Source organism: Tauraco erythrolophus, chromosome 25 (genome assembly GCF_009769465.1).
Source record: "Tauraco erythrolophus isolate bTauEry1 chromosome 25, bTauEry1.pri, whole genome shotgun sequence".
In the NCBI taxonomy this organism is placed as follows: Eukaryota; Metazoa; Chordata; class Aves; order Musophagiformes; family Musophagidae; genus Tauraco; species Tauraco erythrolophus.
Genome location: NC_141489.1, coordinates 5,595,417 through 5,613,884, shown reverse-complemented (window position 1 = coordinate 5,613,884; position 18,468 = coordinate 5,595,417). Strand labels below are relative to the sequence as shown.

The following is an 18,468-nucleotide window of genomic DNA, read 5'->3' as shown; positions in this document are numbered from 1 at the left end:
GCTGTCGCGACAGAGGGAGAGTTCCCAGGGGCCGGAGGTCTATCGGGCCTGGCAGGGCTGTCGCGATAGGAGCGGGGTTCCCAGTTGCCATCCACGTGCACGACCCGGCAGGGCTGTCGCGACAGGAGTGAGGGTCTTGGAGGCTGGTGATCTGTGCGGCCTGGCAGGGCTGTCGCAATAAGAGTGGGGTCCCCAAGGGCATCCCTGGCAGGACTATCAAGATACGAGTGAGGTCCTCACGATAGGAGTGGATAGCCGGGGCCAGCCCTGGCAGGACTATCACGATACGAGTGAGGTTGTCACGATAGGAGCAGGATAGCTGGGACCAGCCCTGGCAGGACTGTTGTGACAGGACTGGGGTCTCAGGCCAGCCCTGGCAGGGCTGTCACGACAGGAGCGGGGTGCCCAAGGCCGGCCTTGGTGGGACCATCACGACAGGAGCGGGTGTCCCTGTGCACCCGGAGGTGACCCAGTGCCCCGTGTGCCCCGTCCCCGCAGGTCCCCGGACCCCTGCCCGGGGTTCCCAGCATGGAGGCAGACGGAGCCCTGGACTCCGCGGCGCTGGAGCGGGAGCTGCAGGCAGCGGTGGCGGCCGACGAGAGGCGGGCGAGGGAGAACGCGGCCAAGCTGCGGGCCATGCACCAGCGCGTGCCCTCCTACGAGGAGTTCAGGTGTGGGGGGGACACCGGGCAGCGGGGCGGGTTCGGGTGCTCCCCCACCCCAAAGGGCTCCGTTGATGCCATCACCGAAGCTTCGCCCGCGGCCGGGTGCTCCTGCCGCGGCGCCGACCCGAGCGCACGGCCCTGCGGCACGACGCCCTGGTCAGGCAGAGACTCAGCCTTGTCCCAGATATCATCAGGGTGGTGTTTGTGGGGTAAGATCTCAGCTGTTCCTGCCCGGAACTGCCAGCTTCAGGGCACGTCCTCATGGTGGCCAAGCTGCAGACCAGCGCTGGGATGACATGTTGTCCCCTCCCCACCGCGCCGCTCTCTTGCCATCTTCCTGGGTGCAGCACCCACCGAGGTGCTGCCAGCCTGCCCTGCCCTCCCGTTCCTCCTCATACATCCCGTGCCATGGTGGTGATGCAGAAGAAGAGGGTGACATGTGTCCCCCTGCACCCTGCTCAGCATGTTCATGCTCCCAGTCACCGCATTGTCCGAGGTGGTTTGGGTGGTGTGTGGCCCCAGGATGGCAGGGATGCTCCGCAGAGGCAGCACAGGGCACTCCCCACTCCCACTAAAGTCCTGGATCCCACTAAAGACCTATAGATCCAGCCGGGGAAGTCCCTGTCCCTTGCCATCCACAGATGGACGTGTAGGTGGATCCAGGACTTTGACCACCCTTTGGTAGACTTCTACAGGACCAGCTGAAATTCCATGCACAGCTTCATCTCTCTCAGCCTGGCTCCATAGCAGAGGTGTTCCAGCCCTCACATCATCTCTGTGGCCTCCTCTGGCCCCGCTCCAACAGCTCCGTGTCCTTCTGATGTTGGGGGCCCCAGAGCTGAACGCAGCACTGCAGGGGGGTCTCAGGAGAGCAGAGCAGAGGGGCAGAATCCCCTCCCTCGCCCTGCTGCCCACGCTGCTTTGGATGCAGCCCAGGGCACGGTTGGCTTTCTGGGCTGCTGGCGCACGGTGCCGGCTCATGTCCAGTTTGTCACCCACCAGTACCCTTAAGTCCTTCTCCGGATGGCCGCTCTCAATCCCTTCATCTTCAAATCTGTACTGATACTGGGGATTGCCCCACCACAGGTGCAGGACCTTGCACTTGGCCTTGTTGAAGTTCATGAGGCTCACGTGGCCTCGCTCCTCAGCCTGCCGAGGTCCCTCTGGATGATCCATACTGCCCAAACTCAGAAGTTCCCTCCCAGAAGAAGCTCAAAGCCTCAGAGTGTTGGATCTGACTGACTGTCCCATCCCCTTCTTGTTGCATGCAGAAACATTGTGCTGGGGTCACACCTGAAGCCCCTGGAGAAAAAGGACAAGATGGGTGAGAGGAGGAAGGTGCTGTGGAACCCCTGCGCAGCCCGCGCCAAGGCCCCGCAGACCGCCAGTGTGGAGCTACCCCAGGTGAGGGAGACGCTTTCCAGGACTTTATCCACATCTAAAAATTACGTCAGAGTAATTTAGGGATTATTTTAAGTGTGAGAGTTATTCAGAAACATATCTACATGTCCTCGAAGTCCTCGGGAACTCTGGTGGTAGACAACTACGGGCTTCTTGGCCCCTGCTTGCTGTTTGCTGAGGGCTTGCACCAGCTGCTCCCAGAAGAGTCTGCTTCAGCCTTGTGAGAACGTCAGACCAGCTGCACAGCCTCCGACCAGAGCTCCCAGTGCCCTCCTCTGATGATGGCCAGTAACAGGTTCTTGCAGAAGAGTGCCCTCCCTTGACCGTACTCTTCCAGCTGGCTGCAGTTCAGCGACCACGAGCCCGGAGCGTGCGTCAGGACCACCATGTTTGGTAACCAGGGACCACAGATCCGTGAAGGTGGCCGGTTCTTCTCCACCCTGCGGCTCAGTGATGCACGACACGGAAAAGTGCTGGATGTTTAAACCTGCTGCCCGATGAGCTCACTGGGTGCTCCTTAGTTCTCCGGTTGCAGGAGACAGCGACTAAACATTTTCCATCCGGGTTCGAAGGACGTCCATCCCACCCGCTCCGATGGACCTGCTGGAGGGCCCTGCTCACTGGACATGCAGCCAAGGATGTTTCCCGTGGATTATTTTGGCACTGAATTTCATTTCCCTGTTTATTCTGAGGTCTTTTTGCAACTCCTCTAGGCAGCTTCGTGTTTTCCTGAACTGAGCACTGATCTCCCCAGAGCGAATCCCGTTCCTAATCCTGTTAGCACCTGGGCTCCGATCTCTGGGGCTTCTCCGCTTTGTGTTTGGACGCGGCCCAGTGTTTCTGTGCCTCGTTCTTCTTGTACAAAAGCCTGAACATTTGAACCCTCCGTCAGCCTGCGTGGCGGTTAGGTCAGCGGTGACGAGTTCAGCAGTGCGATGACACGTTGTGGAACACAGGATTTCCTTTTACCCGGAGATGCCACACGGAGCTTGGCGCTCCCTTTCAGCGCGCGCTCTGCCGCAGACCCGGACGAGCGCAGCGTGTTACGAGACGGGGTGGTGGGGCCATCTGCGTGTTTTCTGGGTGGTACATCTCATCTCTCTTGTCTCCTCCCTCCTTTGGTTTGCTTCACGGTGCTTGAGGTGGAGCGGAGGTTTTTACTGAACTGCCCCCATCTCCAGGAGGTCCCTTCCCGAGTGGTGATGGTGGATCCAGACTGGGCAACGTGTCTGGTTTTGGTTGAATTACTCCACTACTGATCTGTGTTCATCCACGCTGGGTTTCATGGCTCATCCGTTCCTCCGTTGTTTTCCCCTGAAGTTCTCTGGTTTCTATGGGGCTTGAGGCCTTGGTGTAGTGACAGGACAAGGGGCAATGGCTTTAAACTGACAGAGGGGAGATTTCCATGAGATCTGAGGAAGAAATTCTTCCCTCTGAGGATGGTGAGGCACTGGAGCAGGTTGCCCAGAGAAGCTGTGGCTGCCCCATCCCTGGAAGTGTTCAAGGCCACGTTGGATGAGGCTTTGGGCAACCTGGTGTAGTGGAAGGTGTCCCTGCCCATGGCAGGGGGGTTGGAACTGGATGGTCTTGGAGGTCCCTTCCAACCCAAACCATTCCATGATCCCATGATTCCTTGTCTTTCTCTATATTTTGCCACCTCACAGGCTTTGTGCAGCCCTTAGTGCTATCAGAGCCTGTGTTAAAACCACCTTGGCCATCCGCGGGTCGATCGGGAAGGGGTGGGAGATAAAAACCTTTGAGAGAGAGCGAAACAAAAGGAACTGGCTAACTATTTTTTTCCTTCAGGAACTCGACCAACTGCCCAGAACCTCTGCCGAATTTTACAGGGATTGGCGCAGATGCTTAAAAAGCGGAAAAGAAAAATACCAGCTTTTGCTCGAGCTCGGAGGGGCGGCCTTGGGCAGAATCTTTCAGGCAGACTTGGGCTGTGGCCTCCTGGGCGAATTCCTTACGGCGCTGGCGGAGAACGTCTGCCATGGAGACAGAGATGCCGTTCTTCAGATCTTACAGAGCCTGTCGGGCACCAAGCGCTTCGGGTTAAACGTGGATCTTCTGAGCGACTCGGAGAAGGAGAGCAGCAGGGATTTGTTTAGGAAGCTGCAAAGCATGAGCCGGGATTCTCGGGCCGCTGGCCATCCCAGCGGCCCGGCTGGCTATGGAGCAGGGAAGGAAGTCCACCTCATGGGCACCAGCTTGCAAAAAGAAGCCGAGGAAAGGATAATGATGGAGCTGATGAAATGTTACCAGGTCAACTGAAGGAGCAAAAGCACCAGGGTCATGCGGAATCAGAAAAGAGGCTCAAAGCTCAGCTGTCATGTGAGACAGATAAATCTGGTACTTCTGGGGTGTTGCCGTACGTTCCCCTGTACCCGGGAGGCACCCGGGGCAACAGTTCTGCGCAAATAAAGGGTAGTTACCGAGAGGACTGTGTTGTGCTCTCTGGGCAGGGTGTCCTCACCAATCAGCTCCCTCAGAATCTCATAGCTGAGCAGAACAAGTGAGGGAAAGAAAAACTCAGCTGGTATTTTTGAAAGAGGAACCAAAAAAATAGTCCTTTCCTGTTTCATCTCGGCCCGTTGCCGTGATGGGGTTTAAGAAATGTCATCAATGATGCTTCATGTTTAACTGGGCGGCCACTGAAGGTAGAATGGGCTGGTGGAGGTGGAAATGCTGGGCGGGGTGGTATAGCTGGGACTGATCCAAGCAGCTGTTTTGTTATTGTTCTACCCAACCAGCAAGGCGTGGGGTACACCTCAGAGATCCTGTCACCTCATGGTCCTGTGATCTCAGACGCTTCTCTGACTTGAGGAAATTCCACATAAATCAAAATTTAGAAGGAACTGACAGGCATCAGTCCAACAAAGAGACTCTCCAGGACTGCCTAATACTGCGCCTAAGTTGCGCAGCCTTTCTGGTTTGGCTGCAGACTTCAGAGAGGCCCTCCTGGGATGCAGCTCAGCACCTTCCCACCGAGCTCTCTGGCAGTTCTGCTCTGGGAGGATCCTCGAGCTTCTCCCAAGTGTGCTGAGGAGCCCAGTGTATGGTACAGTGCTCACACTCCCTGGAATTCAGCTCAAAAACAACTGTCAGGTCTGATTTGTTGCAAAATCCAGCTGGAGGAGCAAAAGGTAGAGTCACCCGGACAGACTATAACCATCCCTCTCCCACCTTCTCTGCAGAAACCACTGGGCACCTCCTTGATTATTCTCTTGAATGTTGGGCTTTGTGGCATCCACCGTGGGGACATCCATGTCCCTGGAATGTTGTGGGTACCGTTCCTCTCACTTTTGCATAACACGTGCAAACCTGAGGACGAGCGGGAAGCTGAGAGCTGAAGTCTTAAACAAGACAACAAAGATCCTGGAGTTTCCCAAGGTCAGGACGGAGGATGTCGATGCAGGAACAGTCCTGGCACGACAGTTACAGGTCTGATGGGAACAGCCACAGCGCTTTCAAGCTTTTCACAATGTTCAGGGCTTGCACTTGTATCCAATGCCAACGATGGGAGCAGCCTGTGACATCCCCATTGCTTGGGGAAGGGCAAAATCCCCATGGTTTGGTGAGAAGACTCAGGAGAAATGAAGTACAGGAGAGGTGGTGTGAACGTTTATGGGAGGACAGGCTGTTAGACCAGCTGGGATTATTTTCCCAGTCACGTCAGTTCACGGTCTGATCTGAGCATCTGCTCAAGAAATGCCAAAAGCTGAGCTGGAAGTCCAGCCAGAGTCGGTGGGGAGCAGATAGCCCACCCTCACCGCAGGACAGATGCATTTAAGGCCTCCAGGGCTGGTTCCAGCATCACCAGGCAAGGGTGATGGGAACAAAAAGCCTCACTCCCTCACTCAGAGAGGGGGAATCTCAAACGTTACCTGTGCCGAGGGGCTTCAGCACACAAACCCTTGGAAAGCCAACGGGGGGGATGTAGAAGTCTCAATACCATGTTTGAAACCTCAGCTGGGCTGCAGAGGTCAGCTGCCATCACAGGAGGGTCTTCTCCAGGTTCCTTGTGCGCAGAGGGATGAGAGAAACAACATTTATTGCACGTGAGCGTTTCAAAGAGATGCCGGTGGTTCCCCCATTCCCACCGCACCTTCCATCGCTGTGTCTTCCCTCTGCGGCTGTGCTGCACACACGACCTGCTCGCTCGTGGTCACAGACAACGTTCTAGAGCAGCTGGAGAGGTTCTGGAATCCGTGTCCCAGGGAACAGCCTGCCGGGGGAGGACGGAGTGCTTCCCAGGAGGTGTTCGACTCGGATGGGACATTCCAGCCGCTGTTCGATCGCTGCTGCCCGCCCCGTGCGTTGCAGGTGGGGGGCCGTTTGCCAAACCCAGCTTGGGCGAGTGAGCTGGTGCGTCCCTGCCCAGTGCTGGCACTGGGAACCCCGTGCGGGCTCCTGCCTTCCTCGCTGAGGCCACAGTGGCCGGGTTGGTTCTGCTGGCTGCAGAGACTGCCCAGTGCAATGGCAGTGAGGGTGCTGGGGGCCACCGTCCTCCTCTGCATGGTAGATGTTCTCCAGGCCTTTGCGATTGAAGAAAAAGGAGATGTGTTCAAGAGGATGGCTTGTCCTGCATTCCTGATCTTTGACAATGCCGCGTACTTGGCTGACATGACCTTCGAGCTCCCCTGCAACTGCAAGCCCGAAGAGGTCTCCTCTGTCGTCTGGTACTTCCAGAAGAACATGGGCAGCCACAAAACCACAGTGCTGACGGACTTTGCCGGCACCGTAGTTGTCGACTCGGGCCACATTCGTGCGGGCAGCGACGTGCTGAAGCGTTTCAGTATCCGGATGTTCAGTCTTATTGTCTTCCGAGCCCAGGTGTCGGACTCGGGCCACTATCTATGCGGCACTAAGAACGGGGACTTCTTCTATGGCTACGACGTGGACGTGCAGCCCACCAAGCACATCACGGTGGCTCTTATGGACAAAGGCCAGCACGTCCAGGGCGACTTCACCCTGAAGCACTTCAGCCTCTTCACCACCTTCTGGGACTGGAGCAGGTGTGACCGCTGCGGGGTGAGAGGCGAGCAGCGGCGCATCGGGCTCTGCTACCTGCGCAGCACCGAGCTGCACCCTCGCTATCGCACCGCCGTGCCCAACGTCACGTCCTGCGGCTCCAAGGCTGTCCCCGCGCGCTTCAAGCGTCCCAGCCGCCTCCGGAGACCCGAGGTGGCCATCCGGAGCTGCCTGACCCCTTGCCTGGAGGAAGAGCTCCCCAAGGAAGGCATGCAGGCCATCTCCAATCTCATTGCCAAGCTGGGTGAGAAGCCCTGGCTGCCCCGCGTCCCCACGCAGTTTCACAAGCAGCCCGCTGGCAGTGACCTGATCATCGCGTGCCCGGGAGCCCGCCCGGAGCACGCCGTGGCCTGGGACAAAGAGAGCGTCCGGCTCTACCGCTCCCGCTACCTCATCGGTGTCAACAGGAGCATGCGGGTCTTCATCGACCACGGAAACCACCTGCACATCCAGCGGGTCCAGGTCAGCGACAGGGGCACCTACTTCTGCTGGCGGGAGGGCAGGATGGTGGCCGGCTTCCGGCTCAGTGTGATCTACCAGCACCGGCGTGGGCGGACGCTCAACGATCCCGAGACGATCTACGCCGCCAAGGCCATCGGCATGAGTTACGTCATCATCAGCATCATCTTCATTGTCATCCACATGTGCCGCTGCTGCCCACGGGCGTTCAGGTGCCTGGCCAGGATGTAGCATCCCCACCACGGCCCCCACGGGTCACTCCTATACCTCAGACCATCTTCCCAGTAGAAATTTCCAATGTTCTCACCGTTGGAAATCAAACCCTCGCCAGTGCCCACTCATCCTCCCTTTTGGGTCAAGAGTGTGACAACAAGGACCGCTGTGGAAAACTCTCCGTGCCGAAGATTGGACGGCTCGGTGGGGACAGGCAGGGATTTCTCACCGTCGCCGTTGGTTCCCGACCCTGCTGCTGGCTCGTGGTGGGGTTTGGAGCTCAGTATAGTCCTTTTTAAAAGAAGGACTTCGTTTTTTTGCGAAGGACTTGGCTTGGAGCTGTGGCAGGAATTTCTGGCCAAGCTCAGCAGAGTCCTCGAACCACATCCGTGATTTATTAGAGCTGTTTTTCTAAGAGGCTGCTAAAAAGATCCACCGAACTATTTGAATCCAATTAATTCTTGCTTTTGTTACCCTTTTTTTTTTTTAACTTGTTTTCGTTGCTGAGAACTTTGAGTGCCAATGTTGCAAAATGTTCACTGTTCCTTTGAGCTCCTTAGCTGGAGCAAACCCATTATTTTAAATTTTGGATTAAAATTTCCTCATTTTTGAAGGAAAAAAAGTAATTCATATTACCCTAGTGATTTTTTTCTGAAATTTCGCTGGTTTTTGGTCAGTGTTTTTGGCTCACCCCACTCAGCACTGGCTTGTGAGTCAATATTTATGCCTGACAGAATCATTACGCGTGTCCTCCAAAGAGAATGGCATCTCTGCAGTGTGTAGGTGACCACTTGCTTGCTCCTCAGCATGGAGAAGGAATTCCCTACGGGGCTCATCTCTGCTCCTTTCAAGGATGTGACTTGAGGATTTCAGCTTTCCCAAGAGAAATCCCGCTGTCCAGGAGGGAAGCCTTGAGGGTCCCAGCGACACTCAGCCGTTGAACCATGGAGATGATGTACCAGATCTCAAATCCCCCAACAGTCCTGACCCCGGAGCTCCCCAGGAGCTCCAGACGGGGTTTGTGTGGGGAAGGAGCTGGGTTTGAGGTTGAAGAACCCCGAGCAGATCCCTGCTTCTCCTCCCTCAATCCCGGGAAGGGGATCTCTCCCACCCCACCGCCTGGATGCAGCCCCTTATGGATGTTGACCCACGAAGCCTTGGCCATGCCTTGGTGTTCAGCACTGAGCTCTTCCAGCGAGTTTGAGCTCCTGAAGGGCTTCCCCACCCCAGCTAATCCCAAAGAACCCGCAGCACTGGTCACGGAGAGGCAGATCGCAGGCACGACCATGGAAGGATGGCGCTTACGTTTTAGCTTTATTTCTCATCTCAAGCTGCCGCGGGCGTTAGGGGGTTAATTCAGTAGCGACGTGAGCTGCAAAGTTCCAGCCGGAGGCTGCTCCTGGCGGGCAGAGTCCCCCCCCACCCCGTCCCCCCCCCCCCCCCCCCCCCGCCGGAGCCACCGCCATCCCACCCTGGGTGCCAGACCTGGACAGCATCCAGGTCTCCTATAACATCTCCTGCCCCTGGGAATGGCATTTCTGGAGTCGGTACCTGCAGAGTGCTCAGCTCCTAAGCCAGGGGCCAAGGGGGGACAGAGGGGACAAGGGGGGGTGGCATCCAAGTGACATCCTGAGTGGCATCCCGTGTCCTCATCCCAAAGGGCTTACAGGGTTCGAGAAGTGCCAGTGGGTCGTCACTCTTATGTTAGGTGGCATCTGGGCAGGTTTCGCTTGTGGTCAGTAGCTATATCGAAGGTGGGGACGGGGGCTGCGGGCGAGCACTGGGCTGGGCGATGACCTTGGGAGGTCTGGTGGCATGTGCTGGTCCGGGGGAGCATGGGAGGACAGATGGGGGGACAGGGCTCCCTGTAGCCCAGGGATAAGGGATTTCTTCCATCCCATCTTGATTGCCCATGCAGGGGTGGGCTTGGGCTCCACGAATGGCAGGACTGTGACCAGGGTCCCCCCAGTCCCTGGTCCCTCCGGCTCCGGGTGTGACCCCGGGTGGGACAGGCAGGACAAGGATGGCTCCGTTTGTCCTCCCCCATCGCTCCTGGCTCACAGGAGACACCTCCTACTGCGAGAGCACCCATGGGTGCCCCGACACCCTCCTCCTCTTCCTCTGCACTCCCCTCCTCACCATTTTCACCTGCATGGGACCCCCCCAAGGTGAGGGGGGCCACAGGTCACCCCTCACCACGAGCACCCCAGGACTGTTTTCCTCACCACAGCGATGGGGACACCTTGGTGGCGGGCACCCGGTGGGGGTCAGGACAGCCCCATGGCTCTGTGCCAGGAGAAGCCCTTGAAGCCACCCAACCTGCTGTGCCCACCGCTGCTCTGGCCTCACAAACCACCTCGAACAGCCCAGTGTCCCCAGGAACCCCTTGTTATCCCCATTTCATCACTCTTTGACACCATCCTGACACCACCCTGCATCTCCATCCTCCTCTTTCTCCTGCCTGTGCCTCTTGGCCAAGCCCACCCAATGCGTGGTGATGGGGAAATGTCCCTCACCAGCTGGTACCTTGCACCCTGCAGCACCCCCCACCCCAAGGGTGCTCAGGGCCGGGGTGCACTGGGGAGATTCGGGGTGGCCTCCCGGACCAGAGAGTGGGCAGCGAGGTGGGACGCAGGGCGAGATGCTCTTGGCACCATCATCTTGTCCGGCAACAAGACAGACTCTCTCCCTGGACATCGGAGAAGTGGAGACCCAGGGTGGACATGGGCACGGCCCCAAAGTCACCATCCCCTCCATGCCATGGGAACGCAGCAGCATCCTGGCAGGAGAACTCGGCTCTGCCTGGTACCCCTGGCTTTCCCCGGGTATCGCCCGCTGGACGGGTGCTTTGCCAACAGCCAGCCCTGAACAGGGTGTCGGTGGTCCCTGGGGCACAGGGTGACATGGGAGAGGCGAGGGATGGGTGGGAGGGAGACGCCTCCCACCAAAGCACCACCGGTTCCTCCCATGACCCGTGCCCAGCCGCGGGGCTCCCTCGCAGCGCCGGATGGGACCTACGGAGCTACGGCTACAAGCGTGCGGCTGCTGCAGCGCGCCGCCCTACGCCATCTCCTTGTGCTCCTGCTTGGACTCCTTGATCACCTGGAAGCAGAGGGAGAGGGACCATCACCCCGGGCTTGGGTGCTCCTCCCGACTGAGCCTGCCTGCGCTCTGAACGAGCTTGGGGCAGGGATGGGGAGGGGGACAGGGATGGTCCAGAGCCAGCTCGTGCCGTGCTCTCAGGGCGCTGGGATCACTGGCTCCCTGCCTGGGCTGCTCCCGAGGCTGAGGGATGGTGGCCCCATGTGCACAACGAGTGACCCCCCACCTTGGGGACACTCCGTGGGGAGGTGGGGGTGGAGGGGAGACAGCATGGGTGACACAGATGAGGACTTGCTACCTCTCCATCTCTGGTCTCCACAGTTTTGACCACGATGCTCCTCTTCAGATGGGCTTCTGACACTGATTTAGTGTCCAGGCTGGTCTCTAGGAGACATGGACAGGACATGGTGGTGACCCAGTGCCCGGAGCATGGCCCCTCCATCCACGCTCAAGTGGAGAGGCCCAAAGGAAACAGGCTGGGCTGAAAAACCCTGAACCACTGGAGATTGTGGTCCCGGGGACATGACCAGCCTCAGGGACATGGTTGGCCTTGGAGATGCGGTTGGCCTTGGGGATGTGGTTGGCTTTGGGATTGGCCTTGGGGACACAATTGGCACTGGGGACATGATTGGCCATGGGGCTATGGGTGGCTTTGGGATGCGGTTGGGCTTGGGGACAGGGCTGTCCTTGGGCACACAGTTGGCCTTGGAGATGTCCTTGGCTTTGGGGATGTGGTCAGTCAGTCTTAGGGACAACATCGGCCTTGGGGACACGCTTAGCTTTGCGGGTGTGGCCATGGCACACTCCTCCCACCATCTTGGGAGAACCCAGGAGTCCTGGTTCCATGAGATTCACAGGAAAACCTCCTGGTCCTGCTGGATCGGGTGGGAACAGCTGAGACAGCGTCTCCTCCCATGGAGCCCCAGAAGTCCCTCCTGCTCGTGCCACCATCCCAGCTCCCCCGCCCCACACATGGCCATGGCCTCACCTCGGATCTGCAGGTTGGAGAAGCTCTGCACAGGGATGGTGATCCTGCGGGAGTGATGGAGGGTGTTGGGAAGAGCATGGGGTCCTGCTGCCCACCACCCACCAGCTTCACCCTGCCCAGAACTGGGGCAGGAAGGCTGGAGGATGGTCTCCAAGCAGGTCGGACGCCCCAGAGGGACCATAAGGTCTTGGGCTTGGTTTGGGGCATGGCTGGAAATGGGGAGAGGGACAGGACGGAGCCCCTGCTCTGCTGTCACCTGCTCTCCTCGCCCTCCAGCAGCTTGCGGTACGTGGCAATCTCGATGTCGAGGGCCAGCTTGATGTTGAGCAGATCCTGGTACTCCTGCAGGTGCCGGGCCATCTCCTCCTTCAGGCTGCGGATGTCCTCCTCCAGCCGCACCACCGTGTCCTGGTAGCCGGCTGTCTCCAAGGCATAGCGCTCCTCCAGCTCCCGCAGCTGCCTCTCTAGGGACTCATTCTGGGGGGCCACGAGGGGACGTGACACCTTCCATGGCCACCTTCTCCCAGGAGCCAGGGGCTCTCTGCGGTGCCCATCCATCTCCCACCCTTGGGGACCAGCCATTCCCCCAGCTCTGGTTGGTGGTCCTCATCACTGTGCCAGGGATCCCCGTGGTGGTGGCCGCTCCCCAAGGCCGTGTCCTCCCCTTGGACCTCACAGCCAGCACCTACCGAGCCCCGCAGAGCCTCCAGGTCGCAGGTGAGGGCCTGGAGCTGACGCCGGTACTCGTTGGCCTCCTGCTTGGCCGCGCGCAGGGCCTCCGCGTGCCGGGCGGCCGCGTCCGTCAGGTCTGCGAACTGGTGGGGAGACGCGCCATGGGATGGGACCACTCAGCAGGGATGCGTCCCGGTAGCATGTGGCATGGAGACACGACCCTGCTCTGCTCCACGGGAAGGACGTGGCCCTGGGAGCATGTGGCATGAGGGAACGTCCCTGATCCTGCAGGGGGGTGGGATGGTGCACACCGGATGTGCCCCCAATGGCACGTGGCACTGGGGACGTGTCCGTGCTCTCGTGGGTGGAAGGGACAGTGCGCATGGGGCATGTGGCTGATGGCACGTGTCTTGGAGGGATGTTGCTTGGGGTGATGGGACAGTGGACACAGGACACATCCCTCTTGGCCAAGGGGCACGTTCCTGCTTTGTGAGTGGGAGGGATGGTGCTGTGGGACGTCACTGGGGACATATCCCTGCTCCTGTGGGACGATGGACGTGGGCCATGTCGCTGTGAACACAACTCCTTGGGGACCGTGCCTACGTGACCCACCACAGGGGCACATCCCGGCTCCCCATGGGGACCAAACTAGGACACTGGACACGAGTGGGGACAGCGGGGATGCCAAACGCCATGTGCCACCACCAAGAAGAACCACGCAACGCTGGGGTGGTCAACCAGGAGAAGGTGACATCCCAGGAGGGGCCAGCCAGGCCACCCATCCGTCGGGTGACATCTCCCCCCGCACCTTGGACTTGTACCACTCCTCAGTCTCCTGGACGTTGCTGGCGGCCATGGCCTCGTACTGGCTGCGGATGTCGCGCAGGGCGGCCGTCAGGTCCGGCTTGCTGGCGTCCACCTCCACGTGCACCCGCTGCCGGGCCAGCTGCTCCTGCAGCTCCCGCAGCTCCTGTGGGGAAAGCGGGCGTCACCCCGGCCCCCCGTGAGCCCCGGACCCCCCGAGCGGGGTTACCTCCTCGTGGACCTTGCGGAGGAAGGCGATCTCGTCCTGCAGGGTCTCCACCCGCCGCTCCAGGTCCAGGCGAGCCAAGGCGGCGGCGTCCACATCCTGCCACCGCAGGGGACAGGAGGGATGGTCCCCAGGGTTGGCCCAGGGGCCGTGCTGCCTGCTGAGCTGCCTGATCCTGCCTGCTCTGCCCAGCACTACCCTGTCCTTGCCCATCCCTGCCCATCCCTCGCCCCATCCCCGCCCATCCTTGCCTCTTTCTGCCCATCTCTGCCCACTCCTGCCCATCCCTGCCAATCCCTGCCCATCCCTGCCTCATCCCTGCCCCATCCCTGCCTCTTTCTGCCCATTCCTGCTCCATCCCTGACCAACCCTGCCCATCCCTGCCCCATCTCTGTCCAACTCTGCCCATCCCTGCTTCATCCCTGCCCCATCCCCACCTCTTTCTGCTCATTCCTGCTCCATCCCTGCTCCATCTCTGCCCATCCTGCCCATCCCTGCCCATCCCTGCCCACCTGTGCCCCATCACTGCCCATTCCTACCTATTTCTGCCCATCTCTGCCCCTCTCAGACCCATCCCTGCCCATCTCTGCCCCTCTCAACCCATCCCTGCTCATCCCTGAATCCCTGCCCCATCCCTGCCCCATCCCTGCCCCATCCCTGCAGGGCAGCTGAGCTGGGGGCTGAGCTTCCGTCACCGCTGCGGGATGGGGGGTGCAGGATCCGGCCCCTGCCCTCACCTGCCTGTAGGCTGCCAGGTTGCTCTCGGCCTCCAGCCGCAGGGTCACCTCGTCCTGCAGCCTGTGCCGGAGCAGAGGCACCGTCACTCCTTCGCCATCGTTACCCGTTCAGCATCGGCACTCGTTACCCTCAGCCGCACGGACAGACCCTCCGAGTCGACACAGCCCCACACAGGGTCACCCTCATCCTGGTGGCCACCCTGGTTCCAGTTCCAGTGGCCACTCTGATCCCTGGGGACACCCTGGTCCCCATCCTGGTCCTGGGCTCACCCTGGTCCTTGCCACCACCATGGTCTCCATCACCACCCTGGTCCCCAGGACAATCCTGATGACCATCCTGGTGGCCACCTTGGTCTCTGCTGCCTCTCTGGCCCCAGTGGCCACCCTGGTCCCCATTCCAATAGCCACGCTGGTCCTGGTAGTCACCCTGATAACCATCCCAGGGACCTTCATTCCCATCCTGGTGACCACCCTGGTCCCCATCACCACCCTGGTCCCCAGGACTACCCCAAGCAGGGCAACACCTTACTTCTGCTGGAGGCTACCAAGGTCCTCTGCAAGATTGTCCCTCTCGATCTCCAGACGGGCCTTGGCGGTGGTCAACTGCTCCACGTGGCGCCGCAGGTCACGCAGCTCCTCCTGGTAGATGTCGGCCAGCCGCGAGGGCTCCTGGTCCCGCGCTTGGTTCAGCTCCACCACCAGCACCTTGTTCTGCTGCTCCAGGAGCCGGACCTTCTCGATGTAGCTGGCGAAGCGGTCGTTGAGCTCCATCATCTCCACCTTCTCGTTGGTGCGTGTCTCTCGGAACTCCGAGTTGAGCGCCGCGGCCAGTGAGAAGTCCATCTTGCCCGACCCCAAGCGGGCACCCACGCGGGGACCCGGCTGGGTGCTACGGGGGACCCGGAGCCGGGCTGGGGGGCTGGCGGGGAGCACCCGGTACATGGGGGTAGCGGGGCCGAAGCGGCGGCTGTAGGAGGACAGTCGCTGGCTCCCCATGCCGAAGGGGTGGGCGCGATGTGCCTGGCCCAGGGGGTTTTATGGAGCCCAAGGGGCTCCCGGCCCCGCCAGCCGCCCCGGCGCTGGCCACTGGCCAGGCAGCCAGCGGGCCGGCACAAAAACCCGCCTTTGTGGTGCCCGGTGGGGGCGGAGGAGCCCTGGCACCCAGCCCTGGCGCCGCGGCACGGCCCCCTGCCCACTGCCTGCCCCCCTGACAGTGCTGCCAGGGCTCGGGGGGGTCCCGGGGCAAGTGCCAAGGCGGGAGGTAGTGCGGTGGCCACGGGCACCCACGGGTGTTGTGGGGTGCCTCTCGCAAGGGCCTGGGCTGCGCCCACTCCCCAGGGGTCCGTCCCCACGACACCCCCGGCCCAGCAACGTCTCGAGGCGCTCAGGGCAGAGACACCCTGGGCAGGCACGGGTGCACGGCCACCCCTCCGTGCACACACACCAACACGCGTGCGCGCGTGCCCCGCTGTGCACAGGGCTGGTACGGATCCATGCATGCACACACCCCCCGTCCTGCGCACGGATCCATAAAGAGGCATCCACACATGTGCACGCACGTGCACACACACACCTAGAGGTGCACATACGTGTCTACCCGTGTCCACATGCACACACCTGCCACGTGTAACACACACACGCCACGTGTAACACGCACACGCATGTCTACCCCTGCGTGTACACATCTAAACACACGTGTAACATGCACAGATACGCACACGCGTGCCGCCTTCCCTGAACATGCGTGTGCACACACCTGCACGTGCGCACTGACCCTTCTGCGTATCCACGGCGTGCACCGCCATACGCACACACGTGCACACCCACACGTGCACACACACATGCATGCACACCCACACATGTGCACACCTATGCATGCACACCCACACACGTGCACTCCCACACGTATGCAGACCCACACGTGCACACCCACCCGCGCTCCTCGTGTCACGTGCCCCCCCGGGACGAGCCCCGGCACGCGCAGCTCAGCACCGGCCGCTGCAGCCCCGTCTCCCCAGCGCGGGCAGGCTGCTGATTAAGGCGGGCTGCTAATTAAGGCAGGCTGCTAATTAAATGGCTGAAGCCTCCCAGGCCCGTTCCACCCCAGCGGGTCTGTAAAGCTCTGCTCGGGGCTCAGGACACCGGGTCCCCTTCCCAGCCCGGAGGGGGGGCCCAATCCTGCCGCGGCTGCAGCTGTGTCTGCGTGGCCACGTCACCGGTCACACGTGCACTGAGTTTGGGGGGTCTTTGCGCCGCGTTGCTCCATGGAGGTGGGGAAAGTGAGGGCTGGGACCCCTGCCCGAGCGGTGCCCGGCTGCCAGGGGCTTTCCCCAGGCAGCTGAAAGGGGCTTTGTGCGGGGCTGGAGCCGGCGCTGCCCGGCACAGCCGTGGGGTGCCTTTGTGCCAGTGCCGGGAAACTCGGCAGGACGGATCCAGGGACGGCGGCGGTGATGGGCACCGGGCCACCGCCAGCCCTGTTCCCTCCAGGCTGTGGCATCACGGCCACAAATTGGGGCACGGCCAGGCTGCGGGGACACCCCAGGCAGGGGATGGGGGTGTGTGGGGGATGTGAAGACATAAGGGACACGTGGTGGCATCGAGTTGGGTGCCCAGAGAGGCCGGGACAAAGCCAGGGGCCAGGGGTGCTGGTGGGGATGGGGACAGGGACAGGCCCGGAGGGCTGGCAGCTAGATGGCAGCCGATGGTCGGGAAAGGCTGCTCGGGGACAGGGCCATGTGGCCAGGCCCCGCGAGGCCACGGCCACCATCGCTGGGCCACCAGCAGTGGCAGCCAGGGAGGGCTGCGGCGATGGCTGTGCCTGTGGGTGCCAATCTGCCAGGACCCAGCAGCACCGGGACTGGTGGCACTGGGGCAGCGCTCAGGGACAGCTCCTTGTCCCCATGCTGGGCAGCTCCACGTCTCTCCAGCTGTCCCGGGCCAGTGTCACCAGTGACAAACTGGGGTTTTGTCCACAGAAACGCCCAGTTTGGGGCACCATGTGCCCCACACACGCTGCTTGGCAGCCCCAGCCTGCCCAAACGGTGACATCCGTGGGGACACGCACCGCGTGACAGCCCGTGGTGCCAGGGGACCTCCATCCCTTTCCGAAGTCCCCGAGGGACGCGGGCCAGGCGGAGGGCAGGGCACAGCGCGGGGGCTTCGGGGCGCTGCGCGAGCCCCTGCGCCGCTCCCCAGGGATTTATTTTCTCCCGGCTCCTACGCAGGCGGGATCAAAGCAGGGAAAGCTGTCACTCCCGGCGGCTGCGGGGAAGGCAGAGCTGGGCTCTCCCCCCTCCTCCTCCTCCTCCTCCCTGGCTCCCCCCTTAATGAGACAAACGAACTGGGAGCGAGCTGGAAGTTTTAATTAGAAGCTTCCAGCCTTTGAGAAGACAAAGGCGAGATCTGCCGCTGCCAGGCAGGAAAGTAGGGCAAGAGAAGCCGGTGACCCCGGTCCCCGTGGGACAGCAGCGCGCCTGGAGCTGGGTCCACCCTCCCTGTCCTGCTCCTGCCACGCTTGGTCACCTCTGAGGGTGGGAACACGGAGCTGGTGCAGGCAGGCAGGCGCATTATGGTGCCCAGATGTGCCCCAGCACCCAGATGCGCCCCAGCATGGCAGGAAAAGGGGGCCACAGGGGTGTCAGGGGACAGGCACGGGACCCAGGTGGGGACACTCAGAGCTCGCTGCCCCAGGACAGGGGGTTCAGAGGCAGCTGAAGTGGGGAGCCCAGGGGGACAAGGAGGCGGGGGGGCAGCGACAGGGTTTTAGCAGGGGGAAACAGCGCAGAAACACTCTCCCCCCTCTCCAAGCAAAGCAGCAGGAGCCAGGAGGGCTCCACCACCACTCCCCTGCACTCTGCGACAGTGGGCGAGTGTCCCAGACCCCCCCCAGGCACAGCAAAGGGGCCACAGGGCACCCACGGGGCCCCTACGATGATGGGAGATGAGGAGCAAAGAGGGGAAGCCACGAGTGAGCCCACCCCCAGGAGCAAGGGCCTTTTCCAGGCCCGCTCAGACAGGAGCCGCCCCCCAACCCCAGCTCTCCGCGCGAGGAGGCGGCGAGAAGAAACAGCCGCACGTCTCCCCTCGCCCCTCTGGTTTCAAACGAACAGGGTTTATTAAAAGCGCGTGTTATTTCTTAACATCACCCATCTGTTAGCGCTCGAC

The 18,468-nt window shown here is 61.0% G+C and overlaps 3 protein-coding genes across 3 annotated transcripts; 2 read left to right on the top strand and 1 right to left on the bottom strand.

Annotated features, from left to right (window-relative positions):
* The first annotated feature begins 528 nt into the window (after nucleotides 1-528).
* On the top strand, nucleotides 529-4,343 carry DNAAF19 (dynein axonemal assembly factor 19). Its single transcript, XM_086626679.1, has 3 exons — nucleotides 529-671; nucleotides 1,937-2,069; nucleotides 3,873-4,343. Exons 1-3 carry the CDS (start codon nucleotides 529-531, stop codon nucleotides 4,341-4,343), a joined length of 747 nt encoding a protein of 248 aa, XP_086482805.1.
* A 2,205-nt stretch (nucleotides 4,344-6,548) lies between these two features.
* On the top strand, nucleotides 6,549-7,793 carry FAM187A (family with sequence similarity 187 member A). Its single transcript, XM_009992066.2, has one exon. It carries the CDS (start codon nucleotides 6,549-6,551, stop codon nucleotides 7,791-7,793), a length of 1,245 nt encoding a protein of 414 aa, XP_009990368.2.
* Nucleotides 7,794-10,835: 3,042 nt separating this feature from the next.
* GFAP (glial fibrillary acidic protein) lies at nucleotides 10,836-15,300 on the bottom strand. The gene is made up of 9 exons (XM_086626336.1): nucleotides 14,834-15,300; nucleotides 14,305-14,365; nucleotides 13,571-13,666; nucleotides 13,346-13,507; nucleotides 12,555-12,680; nucleotides 12,122-12,342; nucleotides 11,866-11,909; nucleotides 11,176-11,261; nucleotides 10,836-10,877 (listed from the first exon to the last, which is right to left on the bottom strand). The coding sequence occupies exons 1-9, from the start codon at nucleotides 15,298-15,300 to the stop codon at nucleotides 10,836-10,838; spliced, it is 1,305 nt and encodes a 434-aa protein (XP_086482462.1).
* Between the last annotated feature and the right edge of the window lie 3,168 nt (nucleotides 15,301-18,468).